Source organism: Oryctolagus cuniculus, chromosome 2 (genome assembly GCF_051225735.1).
Source record: "Oryctolagus cuniculus isolate XC-2025 breed Fujian yellow rabbit chromosome 2, ASM5122573v1, whole genome shotgun sequence".
In the NCBI taxonomy this organism is placed as follows: Eukaryota; Metazoa; Chordata; class Mammalia; order Lagomorpha; family Leporidae; genus Oryctolagus; species Oryctolagus cuniculus.
Genome location: NC_142868.1, coordinates 118554593 through 118579369, shown reverse-complemented (window position 1 = coordinate 118579369; position 24777 = coordinate 118554593). Strand labels below are relative to the sequence as shown.

The window sequence follows — 24777 nt, the reverse complement described above, 5'->3', positions numbered from 1 at the left end:
GACAGGAACAAGTTAAATCTCTTTAAAGGGATCTTTGACTGAGTATGATCCTTTGGTCCCTCTGCCAACCCAGGAAGTAATTAACAGTTAGCATCACATAGTGGCTTTGAATTCCTTTTTGTTATTTTTTGTCTTGGATTCTTCATTATTCTCAAGCATCTACTTTTCTACATGGACTCTGAAATTTTTAGCTAGGAACTAGGAATTCAGAAATCCTTCCAGTTAGTTTAGCTAGCTCCAAACTCACTGTAATAAAATTTCAATGATTCCCATGCATTATTAATGTTGGGAGGATTCTTATTTCTATAATATTGTTTTCTGTCTAGACATGTTATATCTCTCAAATTATTCAGTTTTATTTCCTCTATAAAATTTTATTCGAGTTAAATTTGTGCCTTCCACATTAAACTTATTTCATGTTAAATTTAGTTGGTTTTTAATGAGATGTTTTTCCATTTCCAGTTCTGATTTCTGTTAATAGAGAAAATATATACAACCATATATGGAAATTTTTTTAAGATTTTTTTTATTTATTTGAGAGGTAGAGTTACAGACAGTGAGAGGGAGAGACAGAGAGAAAAGTCTTCCTTCCGTTGGTTCACTCCCCAAATGGCTGCAACGGCCAGAGCTGCGATGATCCGAAGCCAGGAGCCAGGTGCTTCTTCCTTGTCTCCCTTGTGGGTGCAGGGGCCCAAGCACTTGGGCCATCTTCTACTGCTTTCCCAGGCCATAGCAGAGAGCTGGATCGGAAGAGGAGCAGAACTGGCACCCATATGGGATGTTGGCACCACAGGCAGAAGATTAACCTACTGCACCACGGTGCCAGCCACCATATATGGAAATTTTTAAATAAAATATCTTGAATAACTTTGCCCATTTCAATATATCATTTTTGGCCCACTTGAATTGAGTGCAACTTCAAAAACAATGTTTAACAATGGTCACAGATGGTGTCTCTAGCTTGAAACAGACTTGGATGAAGTTGGCTCTGCATTTCATTCTTTGTTATGGAAGCTTTCTTCTGAAAAATAACCTATCATGTCTAAGTCTGAGAGCATAGTAAATGGGACTGCATTCCCTCTACTGTAGTACAAATACTGAAGACTTCAATCTTGTCTTCACAGTTTCAACCATTTCTTAAACTGTCTCCATTTCATACCATTTCTGAGTCCATTCGCCATTCTGTTTGCCTTTCTCCATACCTGTCTCATTGATTTTTTTTTGTTTTTCATATGTTTATTCTTTGGTGGAAAAAGATTATTTATTTGCAAGGTAGATTGACAGAGAGGGGGTGGAGAGAGAGAGAAAAAAAGAGAAAGAATCTTCCATTCACTGGATCACTCCCCAAATGGCCACAACAGCTATGTCTGGGCCAGGCCAAAGCCAGGAGCCAGGAGCCAGGAATTGCATCCTGGTCTCTCACTTGGGTGCAGAGGCCCAAGTACCTGGGCCATCTTCTGCTGCCTTTCCAGGTCCGTTAGCAGGGAGCTGGACTGGCAGCAGAGTAGCCAGGACTCAAACCAGTGCTCTGCTATAGGAAGCCGGCATCACAAGTGGTGGCTTAACTCGCTGTGCCACAATGCCAGTCTCACCTTTCTCATACGTTTCTGCTAAGCCACAACCTATCCTGTACTTGTAAGGTTCTGAGAATAAGCCTCCATGCGTCCCTTTACTGTTTTGTAGATTCTCTTCCCTTCATAGAAGTCAAATCAGCCAAGCATCAAGTCAAGACGTTCAGTCAGCACAGGCTGTGACCACGTTGCCACAGACTGCGAGAGATGGAGTCTTTTCTCTTCGATGACATCAGCTCCGCGATACAGAACGAGGCTATTGAGAGAATCATCTTGCCCATGAGTGTTCAGCTTTGCCACCTGCTCATCTCCATGGAGAGGACAGATGTGGCGAACGAAGCGTTTGCCTCTTTGGAGAAGATGGCAGAGGACTTGGCTAAAGCTAGCGAAGCATTTGTGCAAGCGGCCAGAAGGTAATGTTGAAAGAACTCAAGCCCTTTACTCTGGCAGATTTGCAGAAGAAAGAACGTGCGGCTAGAAACTTCCCGCAGTGCCCTTAAAAGCCCACGGAAAGAAGTCAGATGTGAAAACCTAAGGCAGACTTACGTAAACGTTATTATTACTTGGAGTGTACTTTAAATATCCAAATATTTTAGAACTAGGTGAGTTTTCCTCTAAGAAGCAGATCTGTGTCCCATCAAAAGATTTTTAGATTCATTCTTACTGCATGTCACACAGATTATTCTATATAGGTATGAGAATATTTAGAATTGTCTAAATATAATTTTCATGTCAATCATTCTTGCATTGGGCATGATTCTTTTTTAATATTAAAAATGTATTATAGATACAGACAGAGACAGAGAGAGAGATCTTCCAACTGCTGGTTTACTCCCAAAATGCCTGCAATAGCCAGGCTGGACCAGGCCAAAATCAGCAGCCAGGAATTCTATCCAAATCTCCCACTTGGATGGCAAGACCCAAACACATGAGCCATCACTTGCTGCCTCTCAGGGCACACATTAGCAGGAAGCTGGATTGCAAGGAGAGGCTGGACTTGACCCTGGGCACTCCAGCATATGATGCCAGAATACCAAGTGGCAGCTTAACCCACAAGCCGCAATGCCTGTCCCAATTCTCCCCTCTTTTACCGAACATTTACTGAGTACCCATTAAGGTGCCAGGCACTGTTCCAGGTGCTGAAATAGAGCCCTACGTAAGAGAGCCAAAGGCCCGCTCTCGGGCAGTGGATACAGCAGCCGTGTCTAGCTTCCTTCCTTTTTTTCCTTTTTCTCAGTGTTTTTTTTTCTTCAGATTTTATTAAAGATCGCATAGTAGTTATAGAACTAGAAAAATTATTTTAAAATAAACAAGAAATTTTAATTTTAAAATAAGATTAATCTTAGTGTAAATCTCTATGGACTGAATGATGAAGCTAATTCAAATAATAGAGAATTAGTAAGGTAATAGGATGTAATATTAACCTACAGAAACTAGTATTCTTCACATACACAAACAATAACCAACTATAAGATTTTAATAGTAGGAAAAAACCCTTGTTATAATGGCAACAAAGAAAATAACATCTTAGGGATGAATTTATAAAAACTGTACAAAATATTTATGAACATCAAAATTAAAATTAAAAACATCAAAACACTTCTGAAAAGTATGTTCAGAGGACCTGAACAAATGGAAAGACGTTCTTGGAGGGCTTGACCACTTCTTAAAAGTGTTAGTTCTAAGTTAATTCTCCAATTTACTATAATCTCATACAAATTCTTTCATTTTTAATGGAGCTTTAAAAGTTGTACTAAAGTTCATATGAGAAAATCAAACATGCAGGAATAACTAGGAAAAACCCAGGATAAAACATTATGAGGGCAGCGCTGTGGCACAGTGGGTTAAGTCTTTGCCTATGGACACCAGTTCTAGTCCCGTCTGCTGCTCATCCAATCCAGCTCTCTGCTATAGCCTGGGAAAGCAGTGGAAGATGGCCAAGGCGCTTGGGTCCCAGAACCCACATGGGAGACCTGGAAGAAGCTCCTGGCTTCAGATCGGTGCAGCTCTGGCTGTTTTAGGCATTTTGGGGAGTAGACCAGCAGATGGTAGATCTCTCTCTCTGTCTCTCCCTCTCACTGTCTGTAACTCTACCTCTCAAATAACTAAATCAATCTTTAAAAAAAAAAATGAGATGGGGCTATACCTGCAGAGATTACAACCAATCTAGGTCTTCTGTAAGGCAAGGGGTGTGATACTGACACACAAAGAGGCAGACAACCAGCGGTACCACACAGAAAGCCAGAAACACACCGGTGCACATGGGGCTGCACGTGGCAAAGAGCACTCTTGGCTGCACACAAATTTTAGAAATGAACCCTGGGGTGAATTTGGCACAGTAGTTAAGGTCCTGCTGGGGACAGCCACATCCCATATCAGAGTGCATGAGTTCAAGTCCTGGCTCCAGCCATGACTCTAGCTTCCTGCTAATGAGCACCCTGGGAGACAGCAGCTGGGGCCCTGCCACCTACATGGGAGACCTGGACTGAGTTCTCAGCTTCTCTGGCCAGGCCTGGCCCAGCCCCTGCTGTTGCACACATCTGAGACATGAACCAGTAGGTGGGAGATGTCTCTCTCTCTCTCTTTTTCTGTATGTCCATGTCTGTCTCTCTTTCCCTCCATCCCTCTCTCCCCATCTCCTCCTCCTCCCTGTCTCTCTCAAAATAAATAAATACAAATTTAAAAACTGAAGCAGGATGTTAATGATCTGAGTGAGAGAGAGGGAGACTGTGACAAGTGACTCTACATAGATTGCAGATGCAAGATATAACGTCATCGAAAGGGTTGGGGTAGCGGGGAAGAACTGCTCTAAGCAACAGTATTTCACCGGATGCTGTAAAACTAAAGACAAAAAGAACCATGCATAAAATGTGGCACAGCAGTTGGTAAATTTGTTTCTTGTAGAGGAATGGTCACTAATTTTGGAACTAATTTACAAATATAATCACTAAGTAATGGAAACAATGAGAGCCAGATTCTCACTGACAGAGACAATAGTTACAAACAAGCCATGTGGGAAGGTTATAATGAGCTCTCTGGATTCCAGGAGACTGTCTCGGTGTGAACGTGTGCGTGTGTGCGTGTGTGCGTGTGCGTGTGTGCATGTGCGTGTGTGTGTGTACTACATGGGTTGGTTCAGATCTATTTCTCAACTACATCTCCTGAGAAGCTCTAGAAGCAGTGACACTTAGTGATAATGAGCATAGCTGTGGACCCTCAGGGATCCCCGGAGAAATGGCTGGGAAACTCTAGGACTGGGGACAGGGAAATACATACAGATACATCTTCTAGCATGAGAAGAGGTGGGAAAAATGGAGGGGCATGGTGAAAGGATGGTAGGCTGAGTATAGCCTGCAAATTTGTTCATGTCCTAACCCCTAGAAGCTGGGAATATGTTACCTTACAAGGCCGATGGAGGGACCTTGCCAATGTGATTAAGTTAAGGACCTTGAGCTGGGAGATCATCCTGGACTATCTGGGTGGCCCTAACGGAGTCATAATAGTCTTTTTCTTTTTTTTAGATTTATTTATTTATGTGAAAGATTTGAAAGGAACAGTTACAGAGAGAAAGCGGGAGAGTCAAAGATCTTCCATGCACTGGTTAAATCCCTGAATGCTTGCAAGGGCTAGGGTTGTGCCAGGCGGAAGCCAGGAGCCTAGAGCTCCATCAGCGTCTCTCATGTCAGTGGCAGGGCCCCAAGCACTTGGGCCATCTGCTGCTGCTTTTCCCAGAGCATTAGCAGGGAGCTGGGTCAGAAGTAGAACAGGGGCCGGCGCTGTGGCTCAGCAGGTAAAGCCACTGCCTGCAGTGCCAGCATTCCATATGGGTGCTGGTTCAAGTCCCTGCTGCTCCACTTCCCATTCAGCTCTCTGCCATGGCCTGGGAAAGCAGTAGAAGACTGGCCAAGTCCTTGGGCCCCTGCACCCAAGTGGGATACATGGAAGAAGCTCCTGGCTCCTGGCTTCGGATAGGTGCAGCTTTGGCCATTGTGGCCATTTGGGGAGTAAACCAGTGAATAGAAGACCCTTCTCTCTGTCTCTCCCTCTCACGTCTGTAACTCTACCTGTCAAATAAATAAGTAAAATATTTTTTTAAAAAAAGCATAATCCCATTGTGGAAAACAAAAAGAACTAAAGCAATGAACTTTTGAACAAGACATTTTAGTGCAAACCTTAAACCTAAAGACAAAATGAACTGCAAACATATACTGAATTCCACTTAGTGGGTTTGTTTTTCAAATTGGCATGGGTTGGGCCGGCGCCGCGGCTCACTAGGCTAATCCTCTGCCTTGCGGCACTGGCACCCTGGGTTCTAGTCCCGGTCGGGGCGCCGGATTCTGTCCCGGTTGCCCCTCTTCCAGGCCAGCTCTCTGCTGTGGCCCAGGAGTGCAGTGGAGGATGGCCCAAATGCTTGGGCCCTGCACCCCATGGGAGACCAGGATAAGTACCTGGCTCCTGCCATCGGATCAGCGCGGTGCGCTGGCCCCGGCAGCCATTGGAGGGTGAACCAACGGCAAAGGAAGACTTTTGTCTCTCTCACTGTCCACTCTGCCTGTCAAAAAAAAAAAAATTGGTGGGCTAACAATGCTCTGTTTTTCACACGTATGGGACAAACCAGTAAATGTGCCGAAGACACAGGGAGTCAGGGTTCTCACTAACAAAGAAGGGAGAGGGAAGTCTAGGAGGAACCCTCTGGTGATGGACTAAGACTGGAGATGAGCAGCATGAACTCACGTGTGTGTCCAAGTGTACGTCTGTATGTGAGTGTGTCTGTGCATGTGTGTGCACTTCCTTTGCCCACTGCAGAATCCTAGAAACAATGATACCCCAGTAGCAATGAGCACACCTGTCACCCAGATTTTGGTTGCTAAACACCATTTGCCTCTAAAAAGAGCCTGAGCCTTTGGGGAAAGGGTTGACTCTGAGACCAGGGTAAGAAAAAACAAAAGATGAGCCTGGAACACCTTGAGCCAAGAAGGAAGTGATTAAAAAAAGAACAGTGAGGACAAATAAAAAAGGTACAGGAACCAATTTGAAGGAGGCAAACTTGGGGAAAACATGGTCTAATATGAGATAACTTGAGCATATAAACAAAACAATAATGGATTATAAACCACTAAATAAGAATCAAAGAGTGTGTACCATAAGAAATAAGGGAGGAGGGAACATTCTTTCTTATTGTAGAGTGACCATTAGTGATGGCAGGAGGAGTTGCGAAATCAGATGACTGCAATTTAGTGACTCTCACAACTGGTCCAGGCAGGATCATCAATGGACGCTAAAAGCAGAAGTCGAATGAAGAGCAGGATGTTTATGTTGTCTCAAGGTACCTTCTTGCCAAGTTTTTATTAATTACAAAGGGGAAAATGGCCTCACAGAGCACAGACTGCAGGCTTCCCGAGTGGTCTGAGTTGACATTGTCCATTTCTGGAACTCAGCGTGATGCTGCTGATGTGAGGCACTGAGGACACAACCTCACCCCTGGAGAATTATTTCCCCAAATGTGCAGCCTAATCAGGCAAACCCAAGCTGAAGGACTTTCTGTAAATGACTGCCTTCTACTCGTCATAAAATACCAAAGGCCAAGAAAGCCAGAGAGAGTCTCAGGAACTGTTTCAGATAGAGGTGAAAGGGATTTGCATTCATTCCTTTCACTGCTTGAACCAGTTATCACAAACTCAATGACCTAAAACAACACGAATGCATCATCTCACAGTCCTGCCGGGGGTCTGGCCCACAGACTAAAGTCGGGGAGGGGGGCGTCAGTTTGCTGGGCTTCCACCTGGAGGCTCTGGGCATCCAGGCTCATACAGGCGGTCGGATGAATCCAGCTCCTTGTGGTTGTAGGACCAGGGTCCCTGTTTCCTAGCTGGCTGGTCTTTGCTTTACTAGGCTGATTGCTTCCCGGTGAGTCCCTCCACCAACTGCAAGTTAGGCTCCTCCCTGCTTTGAATCTCTCTGACTTCTCCCTCTCCTGATCTCTCCCTCACTCTTCCCCCACCTTGGGCTCTCCTGGATAGTCCTGGACACTCTCATTATTCAAGGCCAGCTGATGAGTAACCTAGCTGCAGCAGCAGAGGCCTTGCACAGCAGCACTTAAGTTCATTCTTGGTTGATTATCCAGGGGACAGGGGTCTTGGCAAGTTCTTTCTTTTTAAATACTTTTAGTTATTTGGAAACAAAAAGAAATTTTCAAAATTTATTTGAGAGGGGAGAGGGAGAAAAGTACACAGTGAGATAGCTCCTACCCACTGGTTCAGTCCCCAGATGCCTGCAATGGCTGAGACTGGGTTAAGCCAAAGCCACAAACTGGGAACTCAATCCAGCCATCCCACAGGCATAGCCGGAACCCAATTACTTGAGCCATCACCACTGCCTCCTGGGGTCTGCACTGACAGGAAGCTAGAGTCAAGAACCAGATGCAGGTATCAAACCAGCCACTCTGATATGGGACACAGGTAACTTCACTGCTAGGCCAAATGCTCACCCCCTATTCTAAGTTTTCTCATGGTATACATTTCATAGTCTCAAAAAGGACACTAAATTTTGAGAGAAGCTGGGTGTTGTTTTTGTCTGTTTTAGTATAAGTGCCTTTGCTGTAGTACCTGTTCCTGGCAAGGTCAATTATTTACACAGAGACGTAGCCGCACTCATGGCTGGGAAACAGTCCAGCACAGCCACTGAGCAAGGCTGTTTATAATTCATACTCGGACTCAGATCTGACTGCGCTGTCTTTCAGAGCAGCTCCCCGAGCAGTGCTCAGGGGAGGCCAGATGGAGGCAGTCAGCACAGCACGCGCTGGGCGTGGGGTGGCACTCCCGGCCTTCCTCTGCTGGGGAGCTGCTTGGGGGGGGGGGCACGTCAGCAGGCCCAGACAGCTTTTGGCAGCAGGATGGGGCTTTTAGGCAGGACCCTGCAGGAAGAGGCCAACATAGTATACGCTGCTTTTTGCTAAAAAAAAAAAAAAAAAAATTGAAACCTACATATAATGAATATGTAGAGAATATGAAAAAGCTGAAGGAAGAAAAGAATCATCCATAACTCTACATTTAGTTTACATTTTTTTTTTGAGCCAAATCTCTTTTTAATTTAAAAGATATGGTCATCATAAAGCTCTCTCTATATATACACACATATATGTATATATATACACACACACACACATACATATATGATTTATATAAAACAAAACCAAGTCTCTTCCCTAAAATCCATTATTATTCCATGACAGATTTTCACAGCAACAGTATACATATCAATATAGTTTTTACAATCTTTTCAGTTATCTGTCTGGTATGCACTTAGAATTAAGACACATTACCACCACAGCAGTCTACACATTGTTCTTGCAGGGAGATGTGCTTAGAAATGCTTCAGTGATCTGCTCGTTAGGTTGGCTATTTACAAAGATATCTATTTACGTTAGTAATAAATAATCCTGATATCAAAAGAAATAATGTTCATGCATACACCGAGATTGCTGCATGCTCTTAAAATATTTACATGAAGTTTTTCCTTTAGAGCTCTCCCGTGAACAGTTAAAGTGTGCTTCCTTCCATTTTCTCCACGGTCCCTTTAGTCTTGCTTCTGGGGGATGCATCCTTCCATCTCTACAACTTCAGGCCAGCCTTCATATTTGTTTGTATCCTTATTGTTCTTTATGTGCTGTTCAAAAGGGCTTTTTGTCTTAATGCCCTTCCCACCACAGAAGACCCAGTTGTCTCTAAAACCAAGATTAGTAATAGATGTACTTCCCAATTCTGCAATGAGCCGCCGTGCCTCATCATTGAGTTTGGTTGCTCCATCATCGTATGTTCCCATTAAAACTATTGTTCCATCTTGTATGGCCTTAAGAAACTCAATAAACGGTTCCACATCTCCTCCCCACATGTCAAAATATTTAGTGTCTAATACTTCTCCTGTTTTTCCATTTGCCAAGGCAACGTTGATCCCTCTTCCAACGTTGTTCTTCACGCCGCTCATTAAACTGCTACCCTCATGTTTGGTTTTTCAGTGTATGGCACTTTTCATTAAATAAGCTCCAGCCTCCCGCCCGCCTTCGGGCCTGTCCGCGGTCAGTCGTGCCGGAGGCCGACGGGAACGGCCGCCGCCTCCAGCTCCTACATTTAGTTTACATTTATTCCAGATTCTCTCTCTCCCTCCCTCTCTCGTTTTTATTTCCTCTTTCCATATTTTTCTTCCCCATATTTCCATTTATCCTTTTTTAAAAATTCACATAAAGAAATATCTGTGGGGCCAGCACTGTGGCGTAGTGGGCTAAGCCTCCGCCAGCAGCACCCGCATCCCATATGGGCACTGGTTCTAGTCCTGGCTGCTCCTCTTCTAATCCAGCTCTCTGCTATGACCTGGGAAAGCAGTAGAAGATGGCCCAAGTCCTTGGGCCCCTGCACCCATGTGAGAGACCTGGACAAAGCTCTTGGCTCCTGGCTTCAGATCTGCCCAGCTCCGGCCATTGTGGCCATGGACGATGGACGATTGCGGCCATGTGGCAGATGGATGATCTCTGTCTTTCCCTCTCTCTCTCTGTAGCTCTGTCTTTCAAATAAATAAAATCTTTTAAAAAAGAAAAGAAATACCTGTGTACTATGGTACTTAATGTTCATGGAGGGGCTAGCATCTGATATGGGCACCAATTCCCGATCCAGCTCCCTGCTAATGGGAAAGCATCAGAGGATGGTCCAAGTACTTGTGTCCCTGCACCCACGTGGGAGACCTGGAAGAAGCTCCAGGCTTCTGGTTTTGGCCTGGCCCAGCCCTGGCCATTGTGGACATTTGGTGAATGAACCAGAGTATGGAAGATCTCTCTCTTGCTCTGTCTCTCCCTCTCTCTCTCTATAATTCTGCCTTTAAAATAAAATAAATAAATCTTTAAAAAAGAAAGTTCATGAAAAACAGAATTAAAAGATAAGTTTGGGACCTGCCTCGTGGCTCACTTGGTTAATTCTCCGCCTGTGGTGCCAGCATCCCATATGGGCACCAGTTCTAGTCCTGGATGCTCCTCTTCTAAGCCAGCTCTCTGCTATGGCCTGGGAAAGCAGTGGAAGATGGCCCAAGTGCTTGGGTCCCCTGCACCCACGTGGAAGACCAGGGAGAAGCACTTGGCTCCTGGCTTTGGATTGGTGCAGCTCCGGCTGTTGCAGCCATCTGGGGAGTGAACCAAAGGAAGGAAGATCTTTCTGTCTCTCCCTCTCACTGTCTGTAATTCAAATAAATAAATAAAATCTTAAAAAAATAAAAAGATAAGTTTAATTTGGTGCAAAAAATTGAAGTTAAGGCTTAGTGTTTTATAATATGCATTCTCCAAGAGCTTTTGATGTGCCTTACTACTGATGACTTTATACTATCACTTGATTAAGGTGCTAACAGATTTCTCTATAATTTTTCCTTTTGAAATGGATAAATAGCCTTATGAAAACACTTAGGTAACTGTTCTGCTTCTCAACTTTTTATCCATTTATGGTAGCACACACTATGCCCCTTGCCTGCAAGAGTCATTACTTTGTTTGCCTAATGATAATTTTTAATTGCTGTTATTCCACCTACATTTATTAAGTGGAATTATTCTATAAAGAAATTCTGTCCTTTCTTCCTCATTTATCTATTGAGTCATGTGTTTATTCATACAATATTGCCTCATGAATTCTTATTTCATCCTATGAGTTATAATCTAATACTGTCATTATTATTTTATTATTCAACATTATTTATTTGTTCCAGCTTTGGTCATTGAACACATTCTTCCAATTGACTTCTGTATCCTTTTGACATTTCCCTATTCTTTTTTTTTAAGATTTTATTTATTTATTTGAAAGGCAGAGTTACAGAGAGGGAGACATAGAGGTGGAGAGAGAGAAAGTCTTCTATCCACTGGTTCACTCCCCAGTTGGCCACAACAGCCAGAGTTGTACTGATCTGAAGCCAGGAGCCAGAAGCTTCTTCAGGGTCTCCCCACATGGGTGCAGTGCTGGGGCCCAAGGACTTGGCCCATCTTCTATTGCTTTCCCAGGCCGTAGCAGAGAGCTGGATCGGAAGAGGAACAGCCGGGACTCAAACCGGTGCCCATATGGGATGTGGGTGCTTCAGTCCAGGGCTCTTACCTGCTGCTTCATAGCACCGGCCCCCTCTTTCTCTTCTTGATCCCTCCTCCCCAAGTATTCCACCAGTGCCATCCCCCAGCCTCATCAGAGACCAAACCAATGGGCGTCTTGGACTTGACCCTCCAAAACTGTGAAATAAGTAAGCCCTTTCTCTTTATTAAGTTAGCTATGCCATTATGTTGACAAAAAGCTGATGAATGTCCTGTATCTTGGAGAGACTTCCGTGACTCTAAGTGCAGCCGGACTTCTCCATGGGAATCGCTGTTGCGTGCTCTGCTTCTGCGTAGCCTGCTCTCCTTAGGGGGACATTTCCCTTTGTAACACAGCATGCTGTCTGTGCAGGCTGGCAGCTGACTCAGGGGAGGAGTGGCTCAGGGCGGAAATGGAGCCGGCCACCGAGTCTCTCATCCTTTCTGGGAGGAACATCTCCTGCGTGGCCCGGAAGCTTCACCTGCAGCCAGAGTGTCACAGCCATCGGGAGGAGCTCGTGACCACAGCACAGCAGATCGTGGTGGGCACTGCCAAGGTGAGGCTGTGGTCAGAGCCGGCCGGCTGGCTGGTCCCAACAGAAAGCCCACTGCTGGGAAGCATGGATGGGCGTGTTCTTTTCACAGTGGATCCTTGCCCCAGAGAGAAACCCACCCAATTTTCTGCCAAGATCCTAGGCGAAGTATCCATTGCCAACTAAAAGGCTAAAAGTAGAAGCTGGCACAGGGAGCTGAACAGTCATACTGAGTTAGGGTCTTTTTTTAAAAAAAAAAAAAGATGTATTTATGTATTTGAAAGGCAGAGTTACAGAGAGGGAAGGAAACCGAGAGAGAGAGAAATCTTCCATCCACTGGTTCACTCCCCAAACAGCCACAGCGGACAGAGTTGGGCAGATCTGCAGCCAGGAGCCAGGAGCTTCTTCTGGTCTCCTACATGGGTGGCAGGGGCCCAAACGCTTGGGCCATCTTCCGCTGCTTTCCTCAGGCCATAAGCAGGGAGCTGGGTCGGAAGTGAAGCAACTGAGAGGTGAATGGGCACCCATATGGGATGCTAGTGCTGCAGGTGGCAGTTTTACCCACTGTGCCACAGTGCCAGCCCCAGGTCTATGATCTTAAACCCACATGCAGTCCCCTCATCACTTACATTTAGCCACTTACCTCTAAGGGGAGGGCGGGGAGTCACCAAAAGGGTTATTTTCCACCCTGTCTGTGGCCATGAGCCATGGGGAGAGGCCCCTGAAACCTCAGCTACTCAGCTTATTTGTCATACTGACTGGAAAACCAAAGGCCCACTGCACTGGCCTCGGCTGGAGGGGTATCAGGAAACCAGGACCAACTCCCAGTCTCCAAACACTGGCCATGTTCCATCCAACACTCTACTATGACTGCATTCATGAGGCCCTGTTGGAATCCATGTGCCTTAAACACTATCAAATACAATTGCTCATCAGTAAGTAATAGTGTGGGTTAATCGTTGTTGGTGGTGTGTGTGTGGCCGGGGGAATCTTCCTAATTTTACAGGTCCTTATTAAAAGAGGGTTGGAAATGGGTGGATAAGAGACAGAGCCTGGGCTTTGCCACCTGCTCTTGATGGCACGCGGAAGGCAGGGGACGGAGCTGTCTGGGAGGGCACATCCCTCCAGCCACCATCCTCACCCAGGCCAGGCCCCACATTAAATATAGCTACGTGCAGGCGGCTTTCCATGTTCAGGTAAACCAGCTGTTCGCTTGCGAAGCTACTCCCAGGTGGCTCCTCCCTCCCTTTGGTCTGTCTTGGGAGTTAGGTAGGGGCCATTGCTCTCGCCCTTGCTCCAAAACGTGCATGCATCTCCAGGCCTCTCTCCCCGGCTGTCTGCACAGGTCCTGCTCCTGGAAGAGGCGGCGAGGGCCAGGAGGACGGCGCTGGCGGTTGGCTGGTGCCTCACCTGCTTGGACGCACTGGAGGTGGAGGACGACGCGGCCTCGCTGAGCGGCCCCTTCGCAGACCTGGCGGCGGCGCTGCTGCGCCTAGGGGCTCTGACGGCGCGCGGGCCCGGCCACCTGCTCCGGGCGTGCGTTCCCGCCCTCGTCGCGGCCGCCCGAGGCCACCTGCGGCACCCGCACGACCCGCAGCTGGCAGCCTCCCGGCGCCACGCTCTTGTTCTGACCCGGGAGGCCCTGGGCAAGCTCCTGGCGCGGCTCGACCCCGGCGCCGCGGCCCGGGGCCGCACGCGAGGCGGCACGCTGCCCCGGCGCCTGCGTCAGCTGAGCGAGCTGCTGGCGGCGCCCAGGGCCGGAAGCCTGAGCGGGCTCCTAGATGGACCGCTGGCGGCCGTGCTGGGGCACTGCATGCGCCTGGCCGCTGGCTGCGCCCCGCCGGAGAGGCTGCGCTTAGTGGCCCGCTGCAGCCGGTTGCTGGAGCTGCGTGGGACTCTGTGCGCCTGGGGGCCCGGCCGCGGGAACCTGGAGCCGACCCAGGAGCGCGCGGCGCTGCGGGCCGCGACCGAGGCCCTCTCCCAGGGAGTCCGCACTGCGCTACTGCGCCAGATCCTGGACGCGTTCACGGATACGCAAAGCCCTCTTCAGAGACTGGTGCAGACCGCGCTGGCGACCCCCAAAGTAGGCTGCCCGAACGGTGGCGAAGCCTTGCCCGAGAGCCTCCGGCCTTTCCTTACGGCTTTCCTGGACCAAGCCAAGCAGATGCTCAGGGTGGCTCACCTGGTCTTGGTTTGCTGCCCGCGGCCGCAGACCTGCAGAGACCTGGAGGCTGCCACAGTGGGCCTGTGGGCGCTCGTGGTCAGAGTGCAACAGCTTTTCTCCCGAAGCCCCCAAGGATCTGGTCTGGACCAGGACCCTGCCACTCTGCAGGCCTTGCTTCCGGCCTGGGCCGGTGCGTCCCAATGCCTGTTAGCATGTTTCGATGATGTTCTCAATATTCCTGAGTTCCTGAACGTGTCCATTCAGGAAATGACCAGGCATTTGCCCTTCCTCACGTGGGCTTTGAAAAATGGAGATCCCAGAGAGTTTTGTAGACCTGTGGTGTATTTACAGGGTCGAGCCACACACATCGTGCAAGTCATGAGCAGGTATGTGGGCCAAGAAAGAGACCCCATTTTCCGGAATGGCCTCAGAGTCTTGATCCAGCAGCTGGCGCAGTCTTGCCTGGTCCTGGGTGCGGTTGCTGAGCGCTGCTCAGGTGGGCACAGCTCCCAGGACACAGACGTGGTTTTAGCCATGGCAAAACGACTCATCTATTCAGCGCAGAGCGTGCTGGAGGGGTTGGATGGAACCAACCACCCGGATATCCTCAGCCCTCTTCGGATCCAAGTCCAGAGGTTACGAATTGCCAAGGGCCATCCTGGTTTCATTCTTCCCAGCCTCTGGGACACTAATGCCCCTAAACTGAAATGCCAGAGGGTGCCTGGGTTAGAGGAAGGTGACCCGGGCACCTCCTGTTCCCCAAGGGACCATCCTTCCTGCCCCTGGATTCCTGACATACAACCACAGAGGAGGGTCTCTGCACCCCCTGCCATTAACAAACTCATCCTCGCTGTAGAGAGCCAGGACCACCAGACAGTGCCCTCCGCTGGCATCGGCCTGCTGGAGCAGGGTGCAGCTGTGGATGCAGATCAAGAGGCCCTGGCTGGGGAGGGACCCCTGGGGTCAGAGCGGATGACAGGTCTCCCAGAGATCTCAGCACGGAGACCTTCTGCCTGTGAGCCACCAAGGGAGGTAGCCCATTACACAGCCTCTAGAGCTGATGGGCTTCTGAAAGGGACTCTCCAGCTCCCTGGGAGAACCAGGGAGACCAGACAGAGTTTGGTAGCTGTGGCTGGGGACTGGTACCATCTGTGTCAACAGCTGTTTTGTCACAACCGAACAGCTGATCTACCAGGGAACATGGCAGTATTCATGGAGCTTCAGCAGAATTTAGCCTCAGTGGTTCAGCTAGCAGCTCAAAGTGGGCCCAGGGACTTGACTAAGCAGGACCCGAACTCAACCGGACTCCCAGAAGCACTTTTACAAATGCAAGGCAGATTGAAGGAGGCAGAGACCCGTGCTAAACAACTGATGGACACCATTCTGGCCTGGGATGGTCTCCAAGCCCCCAAGTCATGGGAAAAGGACATTGAAGATGGGTGCTTTCTATGGTCAGCGGCTGTCCATGACCTCATTCAGTACATGGAGAGGTTCACCGAGAGACAAGGCCTGTTCCTGCTTCCCCTACGGCAGGCAGTGAAACGCCAGCAGGGGTTGAAGGAAGGGTTGGAGCAGGCAGCAGACGCTTCTCGGAGGCTGCGAGAGGCTGCCAGGCTGTCTGGCCCACTGAGTCGGAGTGAGCAGGTCAAGGGTGAGGTCTCCTTTCTATGTAGGGAGGTTCACGTGCTCACAGACGCTCTGCTGGATGTGGCACAGATCTTGGTCTCCTGCCCTAAGCCGTCTCCCAGCCTGTCTACACGCTTTCAACTCCTCTGCTTGGAGCTCGCCCTGCGAGCCAAGTCCCTGACTGGCCACTTCAGGAGCATCAATGCAGACTACGAATGTGCCCTGCAAAATGTTTTCTTCTCGAGACGCTCTGGCTGCAAGGATCCCCAGAGCAGCCCAGAAAGCTCCCTGGAAACAATGGCGTCCAGAATCCAAGCTGTGCAGGAAATTGTGGCAAGTAGCCGAGAGTCTGGGCCCTGTCAAGAAGACCTTATGGTGGCTCTGGAAAGCATTCTTGTCCTCACCAAGGAGGTGGCCCGGAGGGTCCCTCTGCTCCGAGAACACCCCGAGGAGTGGGGGACGCACGTCCTGGACTGGCTTCGGTGGGAGTGGGCAGCCAAGGCCCACTATGTCATGGCCCAGCTCCGGGCCTGGAAGGGCGGTCACTCCGAGGCCTGGAGACTCCTGGCCCAGTGCTTGAAACCTGCGGAGGAGCCACCAAGGGTCCCAGAACAAGACTCTGTCCAGTCTCAGCTCCACTGCAAGGAGGCTGCAGCAGGAACCGACATGGTGGGCAGTGTGGATTCTCAGGGTGCCTCACCGACAGGCAGCCCTGGGAGCACTGTGGGGACCTACACTGCTGAGCCAACCACAGCAGACCTGGACACGGTGGGTGGGGTACTCAGCATCTCTCCTTCACCCCATCTCCACTCTCTTTCTAGTAATCAAAGGCCTTGCCAAGTTTTAGAAAAAGCTGTCTTGGTGCCCAGATGGGTAATTCACACTGAGCAGACAGCCCATGCAGCCTGAAAGATCCCCAGCTCAGGCATCCGTTTGCCTGGGCTGTGCTGCCTCCACTGTTTCCTAGCCAAGATCTCAGAGAAGCTCTGTGACCATGTTGGACTTCAGTATTCTAGACTAGGAAATGGGAACATTGGCAATCTCCTGGTGGGGGGTTAATGAAAGCATCCAGAATACTTGCACTTGTGGGCCTATAGGAAGTATCCTATGACAGTGGCCAGAATTCTTACTGTCTTCCAGGAGGTTTTCCTTATCACCCCCAACTGGCAGGGATCCCCGTGCTGTGACAGACAGCACTCCTCTCGTGGGACAGGCTGCTTCAGGCTGCCACCTTGGCTTCCGCAGATGTTACATCCCCATGCCAGTGAAGGTCCTTTTGTTTCCAAGAGGCAGGAATGCTACTTGAATCAGCATAGGCAGAAAGGACTTAGAGAAAGGTGCTTGGTCCATTGCACACCTTCCACCTGTGTTTGTTTCCTACCACGGTGAAGAACAGACACGTGGGTCCCAAACCTTCAGCTAACTTACACTGACCAAAGTCAGTGGGACATAGAACAGGTTGGCAGGGCCTGAGAAGGCTCCAAGAAGATACGCTTAGCCCAGCCCAACCTGCCCGCCCTCCTGAAGCCTCCTGGCCCCAGACTCCCCCATGTCGTCCCATCTGTCACATGACAGCTGCTCACCTGCACACCCATCTGAGTTCTCTAGCTACAGCTCAAGTATAGGATTCACCCTACCTCTTCTGGGATGATCAGTCTCCCTGTTCCACACTGTCAGCCACAGCCCACTTCCCACAAGCTCACCAGCGAAGGATGTAGCTGCCTACCCAAGCAACAGTTGCCAGGCCATGGGCTCTGTGCCAAGTCTCTCCACAAGGACTGATACAGGTGTCCTTTGATTCCCATTCATCCTTTGATGAAATATTTGCTACACATATATCCTTGGACCAAATACAAATAATCGTCATCTGATTTAGATAGAATTTTCTAGTATGTACCATGAGCTCACACCTCGCAGCAGTGGTATTTTTGCCATCTGAGGCATATGTTGCCACACTGGGGTGCCTGGGGAGAAAAGGGGATAGGGTGGGCCCAGAATCCCTCCCATGTGTTCTTCCAGCCTCTATCCTGGGCACAGCCCCTGCGTTGTGGAGCTCAGGGTCCAGACAGTGAGGCAGAGGGACCATCCAGGATGTCTTGACCCTCTGTTCCTGGATTTGCCTTCAAGCACAGAACAGCTGTCTTGACTCCAGGATCAAGGCTTTGGGAGGCCCTGCTAAAGGTCCCACAGGAGAAGGGCAAGGCCTGGCCGTGAGCAGTGGTTCACATCTCAAGGTCAGAGCTGCTCCCATTCTCTTTCTCACTAGAAAGGAGTGGCCACCCAGTTAACAGGAAAAAGTAACTTATTCACAGCAAGTTTGCAAAGCCCTTTCCAGTAGACTAACATGAGGAAGCGTTTGGGTCCCAAAAGCAGGAACATTCAAGGATTCCTGGATTACTTTGGGGGTTGCAGAGTCTCTCTTCTAAGATGGAAATTCCCAGAGAAAAAGACGATGTGATATTTTCTTTATTTTTTAAAAATATTTATTTTATTTATTTGAAGGACAGAGTTACAGAGAGAGGTAAAGACAGAGAGAGAGGTCTTCCATCTGCTAGTTCACTCCCCAGATGGCTGCAATGGCCAGAACTGTGCCAATCAGGAGCCAGGAGCTTCTTCCAGGTCTCCCATGTAGGTGCAGGGACCCAAGCACTTGGGCCGTCTTCCACTGCTTTCCCAGGTCATAGCAGAGAGCTGGGTCGGAAGTGGAGCAGCTGGGACTAGAACCGGCGCCCATATGGGATGGCTGTGCTGCAGGCCGGGCCTTTAACCCACTGCGCCATAGCGCCGGCCCCAATACAGTGTGGTATTGTAACTTTTTCGAGAGCGTGCCAGGTTTAGTTCACGCAGATTCTGGGTGAGTGGAGCACAGACTGTAGGGACCCCTCCTGTGCCTGTCCTCTACTCGCTGTTTCCGCACGTGTTTGGGTAAGAGTGGGAAGGGCAGAGTCAGGACACCCTCTGGGTTCCCTCTTTCTTTTAAAAACATGAAAAAGGCAGTAGCATCCCCGTTGTGTGTGAGAGGCCTGAGAGCAGAAATTGGATGATGTCTAATCTGTCTCTTCTCGCAGCGGCAGAGCGGCCACCCCGACTGGCCACCTGCTGAGCTGGCCCAGCCTCTGCCAGGGGATGGTGGCGCAGATGGTGACAACCGACTCACACGGATCACTCGGGAGATGGCCACGGAGGTGTTGCTGATGGCACAGAGTTTGAAGGGGAGACGCCTCCTGGTACTGGGCTCCAAGAGACCGTGGTGGGGAGAAGCCTGGACATCATGTGGGGGATGGGGTCCCCTGCTGTCCCCCAGGAACTGGGCTGAGGAAGGGCCAGTGGCAGGGCCAGGTGGCACTCAGCACTTCTGTGTGCTGCCTTCATTCTCTGGCTGCTGTAGCCTAGAGTCTACATCACCTCTTCCTTCCCCTCTATAGGGCCTGGCTGCTAAGACATTGTCCTGTTGCCACCGGGGAAGATGATTTCCAGAAAGCCGCAACTTAGTACAATCAAGGACTACTTAAAGCCCAGGAGAAGGAACCGAGGGGAGCCATTTACCTTTAAAAAATGTTTAAAGATTTATTTATTTATTTGAAAGGCAGAGTTACAGAGAGAGAGAGAGAGAGAGAGAGAGAGAGAGAGAGAGAGAGAAATCTTCCATCTGCCGGTTCACTCTCCGAATGGCCACAAATGACCAGAGCTGAGCAGGAGCCAAGAGCTTCTTCCGGGTCTCCCACATGGATGCAGGGGCCCAAGGACTTGGGCCATCTTCTGCTGCTTTCCCCGGCACATTAGCAAGAGGCTGGATCAGAAGTGGAGCAGCTGGGACTCAAACTGGCGCCCATATGGGATGCCGGTGCTGCAGGCCAGGGGCTTACCCTGCTGCACTACAGCATGGGCTCCATCATTTTCCTATTTTTAAGCTCCCCGAAATAGGGGTAACAAGGACTGTAGCCCACTGAAGCGTAGCCATCCGGGACTTGAACAGCTGGGGAGGAAGAGGGCTGCTTCCCTCCAGCTTCTGGGAATAGTTATTGGCTTCACTGAGTAATTCAATAATAGTTGGGAGCGGCTCTGCTCTCCCCAGAAAGCCTCATTATGTGAGTGGCAAACCTTCTCACACCTGTTTGGTTCACATGGCAGCCCAACCAGATCTGGGGAGGGCAGGTCCATCCCGTCTCTGCAAGGTGATCCCGCAGCAGGACATGTGGCATTTCCGGGGTGTCCTCTTTTGGCCTGGCTCTCCTCCTCCCATGGCCTGCTCCTCCCAGATTGGCCAGCAAAGCTGGCTTTGGGCTCCCTGTCAGCCGGGGAAGCACAGCTTTTATTTGTGTTGGTTCTGTCAACATGCACCATTTTTTAAAGAAAGGTTTAGAATGGGGCAGGGTTGGGGTGAGAGAAAGTGAGAGAGAGAGAGAGAGAGAGAGAGAGAGAGAGAATCTTCCATCCGCTGGTTCACTCCCCAAGTCGCCATAACAATCAGGGCTGTGGCAGGCAGAAACTAGAGCTTCTTCTGGGTCTCCCACGTGGGTGCAGGGGCCCAAGGACTTGGGCCATCTTCTGCTGCTTTCCCAGGCCATAGCAGAGAGCTGGATTGGAAGTGGAGCAGCCAGGACTCGAACCAGACCCATAAGGGATGCCTGCATTACAGGCTTAACCCACTGTACCAGCCCCTCACCAGTATGTTTAAGATTGCCTTTGAATACAGGTTTCTGATGCTTAAAGAAAAAAGAAAAATGAGGCTCAGCAGGGTCAGAATTTATCCACTGTCTGGTAGGTGGCCTCTGTCACTGGTCCGGTAGTGATGGAGTCCCAGTGGGCAAGCTCCCGTGTGACCTTTGCTACAGGGAAGACCCCTTCAACCTGGACTGTCCTCACACCTGGCCCTTCTCAGGGGGTTCCTATCTGCCCTGGGCCTGCTGGAGGCCAACTCTGCACCTCGGGCCAGCCTGGTTCCTGGGCAGAGTGGGCTAGGTCGCCACCAGGAGCCTGGGCTGCCTTCCCTGGAGCGGCCCCACACAGGGGGTGGAGCCATGGCCCTTGACTCCGCCCACTTCAGAAGCGTGAGTCTCTCACCAGGAAGGAGCCTTGGAGGAGAGGCTGAGATCACATTCGCCTTGGGGGCGGAAGTGAGAGGTGCTCGGCACATTTGGGCTGCTTTATAGTTTTTTACCAGCTTCCTGGGGCGGGGCTCAGGGGGACACGTCAGGGCGCTGTCCAGCTACTCCTAACTGTCACGGGTCTTTGCTACAGACCAAAGATCAGCTCATTACCTCGGCTAGGAAAATCGTGACCTCCGCACAAGACTTTGCCAGGCTTATCTGCATCATTGCTAAGAACTGCGCGGATCCAAGATGCTCCCAGGAGCTGGTGTGCAAGGCGGAGCAGATTCAAACGATGAGCAGCCAGCTCCGTATCATCTCCAGGTAGGAAATGGCTTTGGTGAAAACCGCTAAGCTCTTATTTGGGGAATGATACACAGAGTTTTAACTTAGGACAAAAGCTACACATTTAAGCTTGGACCTTTTCTCATTTCACTGCAACTGTGTGACAACATAAGAGAAAATAAGATTTAACATGGAAAACTAGTTGCTAAGCAGGTGTGACCAGAAAGTACCCATGAGGAACTTTTAAAAATATTTGTCCATTTGGAAGTCAGAGTAACAGAGAGATAGAGATAGGGAGAGAGAGAGAGAGAGAGAGAGAGAGAGAGATATCTTCCATCTAGTGGTCCATTCCCCAGATGGCTGCAATTGCCAGCACTGGGCCAGGCCAACACCAGGAGCCAGGAGCTTCATCTGGGTCTCCTGCATGGGTGCCAGAGGCCCAAGCATTCAGGCCATCTTCCACTGCTTTTCCCAGGCTACCAGCAGGGAGCTGGATCGGAAGTGGAGCAGCCAGGACATGAACCAATGCCTACATAGGATGCCGCTGTCACAAGCCGTGGCCTTCTCGCTATACCATAACACCAGCCCCGCCATAAGGAAGTTTTAATGATCAGATGTCAAATATCAAAACATACTGCTCTTCAACACCAGCCCCTCCTCCTTGCCAAGTGCCAGGGATACACTTCAGGGTTAAGCTACCGTGATGAACTTTCTTCATAACCATGTCTATGTTTTGGCTATTAGCTCTCTATTTTAAACTAACAACATCTAATGGAAAAGGCAGTTGTCTTTGAAAAACAAATACAGTCATGTGGAGTGGGCATTTGTACTGGTAATTAGATCACTGGGTAAGATGCCCACATCCCATATCAGTAGACCTGCCTTGGAGTCCTGGCTCTGACACCTGACTCCAGCTCCCGCCAGTGCAGACCCTGAGAGGCAGCAGGTGGTGCTTCAAGCAGTTGGGTCCCTGCCACCCATGTGGGAGACCTCAACTGAGTTCTCAGATTCTGACCTAGGCCCCGCTCAGCTCAGCAGTGCAGGCATTTGGGAAGTGAACCAGCAAACGGGAGTTCTGTCTTCTGCTCGTCTGTCTCTTGCCTCTTAAATACTACTACTGCTGAATCGGTGCAGCCACGTGTCACATAGTGTCTAATATGCCCAAACTCTGGGATTGAGCAGTTTTCATTAGTGGTCTGCTTCTAACAGTTTTCCTGTTGGTTACTATAGAACATGATAATGTCATCATCAAACAATTTCATTTCAACCTGAGTCTCTTAGTAACTTGCAATGGCACAGTCACCAGTAACAAACTTTTATTATTCTTTTAATATGGAAAAGATTAATAGTTAAAATTATTATCAGTTTTTGTGAGGCATAAAAATAAGATTGCTAAAACAAAGTGTATGCATTCTTTTAAAATGTAGAATAAAACCTGGCTAAGGGTCTTCAGGAAATAATGTTTCAGGTACATGATTGCCCTAAGCTTAGCTACCAAAATTCTTCTATTTAGAACTGCATTGATTTTTTAATTAATTAAGTAATTAAGAGGCAGATGGGGAGTGGAGGAGAGAGAGAGAATAAAAAATTGTCGTCTGCTGTTTTACTCCCCAAATTCTTAATTTCTTTAATTTAATTTAATTTAATTTTTTGACAGGCAGAGTGGACAGTGAGAGAGAGAGACAGAGAGAAAGGTCTTCCTTTGCCATTGGTTCACCCTCCAATGGCCGCCACGGGCTGCGCGCTGCGGCCTGTGCACCTCGCTGATCCGATGGCAGGAGCCAGGTGCTTATCCTGGTCTCCCATGCAGGTGCAGGGCCCAAGCACTTGGGCCATCCTCCACTGCACTCCCTGGCCACAGCAGAGAGCTGGCCTGGAAGAGGGGCAACCAGGACAGAATCCGGCGCCCCGACCGGGACTAGAACCCTGTGTGCTGGCGCCACAAGGCAGAGGATTAGCCTAGTGAGCCGCAGCGCAGGCCTCCCCAAATTCTTGCATTGGCTGGAGCTGGGCTGGATTGAAGGCGGAAGCCAGGAGTCGGGAACTCAATCTGGGTCTCTCACATGGGTGGCAGGAACCCAACTCCCTGAGCCCTCACCTCCACCCCCTGGGTCTACGTTAGCAGGAAGCTGCAGTCAAAACTGCAGCAGACATACAAAAACTGTACATGTTTACAGGGTACTATGTGCTGTTTTGTTTAATGTTCAATCAGCCTGAATATATGTATCTCTTAAACTTTTAATGTTTATTTTTGTGTTGAAGACATCCACAAGGCTGTCTTCTAGTTTTTATTTTTTTTTATTTGACAGAGTTATAGACAGTGAGAGAGAGAGAGAGACAGAGAGAAAGGTTTTCCTTCCGTTGGTTCACCCCCCAAAATGGCCACTACGCCGATCCGAAACCAGGAGCCAGGAGCTTCTCCTGGTCTCCCATGGGGTGCAGGGCCCAAGCACTTGGGCCATCCTCCACTGCACTCCCGGGCCACAGCAGAGAGCTGGACTGGAAGAGGAGCAACTGGGACAGAATCTGGTACCCTGCCCGGGACTAGAACCCTGGGGATGCTGGTGCTGTAGGTGGAGGATTAGCCTAGTGAGCCACAGCGCCGGCCCGGGTGTTGTTGTTGTTGTTTTTTAATAGAGAACCTACAGTACCCTAGGGTGTACAATGAATTTTAGCTTTTCAGATATGGGTGGTGTTGTCAGCATACCCTGGAAATGAAACAGACAGGGAAAGGACGTCACAAGGGGAGAAGTTCTTAGACTCACAGGTCCCTACACCAGCAGGTACAGTGTGGGGAAGCTGCAGCGCCGGTCAAAAGGCAAAAGGGAAACGTGGGCAAGGGCATTTATCTTGGTTTTCACAGGAAGCAGAGGGTGCATCAGGGGGAGCAGGCTAAGCCGGTGTAGGGCTGTCTGGTTTGAGTCATTTCAGTGGGCCCTGGGTGTTGTGTTTGTCTCTGGTTGTCTGGGATCTGGCTCTGGGTGATTCGGGCAGGTGGATTGTGGCCTGGAGGGCAAAGCTAGGGGAAGGAGGTAGCTGGGGGTGCAGGCTCCAGACTGGTGGTCCACACATGGAAGGCAGCTTGCAGGTGCATCATTTGCTGTCTCTAGGAGCTGGCTGGCCCCTGCAGGCTTCAGAATGTCAAAGCAAATGTCAGAAACACAGACGATAACAAGGCATGCTTAACACGGGTATGCTTACGGCTCTCACCTCCTAAAGAATCTAGAAGTCCTAAAATTTTGCCAGTTAAAGTCAGTTTAAGTTTCACAGCCTTTTCATTTTCCAAGGAAGAGAACAAACTGCCTAAATAATTCAGTTACCTTCCGTTTAAAACAGATGTCCTTGAAGTGAGTCATTCAGATAGGAAGTAGTGGCCTGGCCTTTCGTGGGGCCTTTGCCTCTAAGCTGGCACAGAACTCTG

The 24777-nt window shown here is 49.4% G+C and overlaps 1 protein-coding gene across 1 annotated transcript in view; it reads left to right on the top strand.

Annotated features, from left to right (window-relative positions):
- Window positions 1–1396: 1396 nt before the first annotated feature.
- Window positions 1397–24777, top strand: part of LOC127489680 (uncharacterized) — a 28130-nt gene continuing 4749 nt past the window's right edge. The window contains exons 1-5 of the mRNA XM_051841412.3: window positions 1397–1984; window positions 12032–12215; window positions 13537–16749; window positions 19050–19208; window positions 21223–21395. Of these exons, the coding sequence (XP_051697372.1) occupies window positions 1779–1984; window positions 12032–12215; window positions 13537–16749; window positions 19050–19208; window positions 21223–21395 (3935 nt within the window). The 5' untranslated portion in view covers window positions 1397–1778. The remainder of the gene's footprint in view (window positions 1985–12031; window positions 12216–13536; window positions 16750–19049; window positions 19209–21222; window positions 21396–24777) is intronic.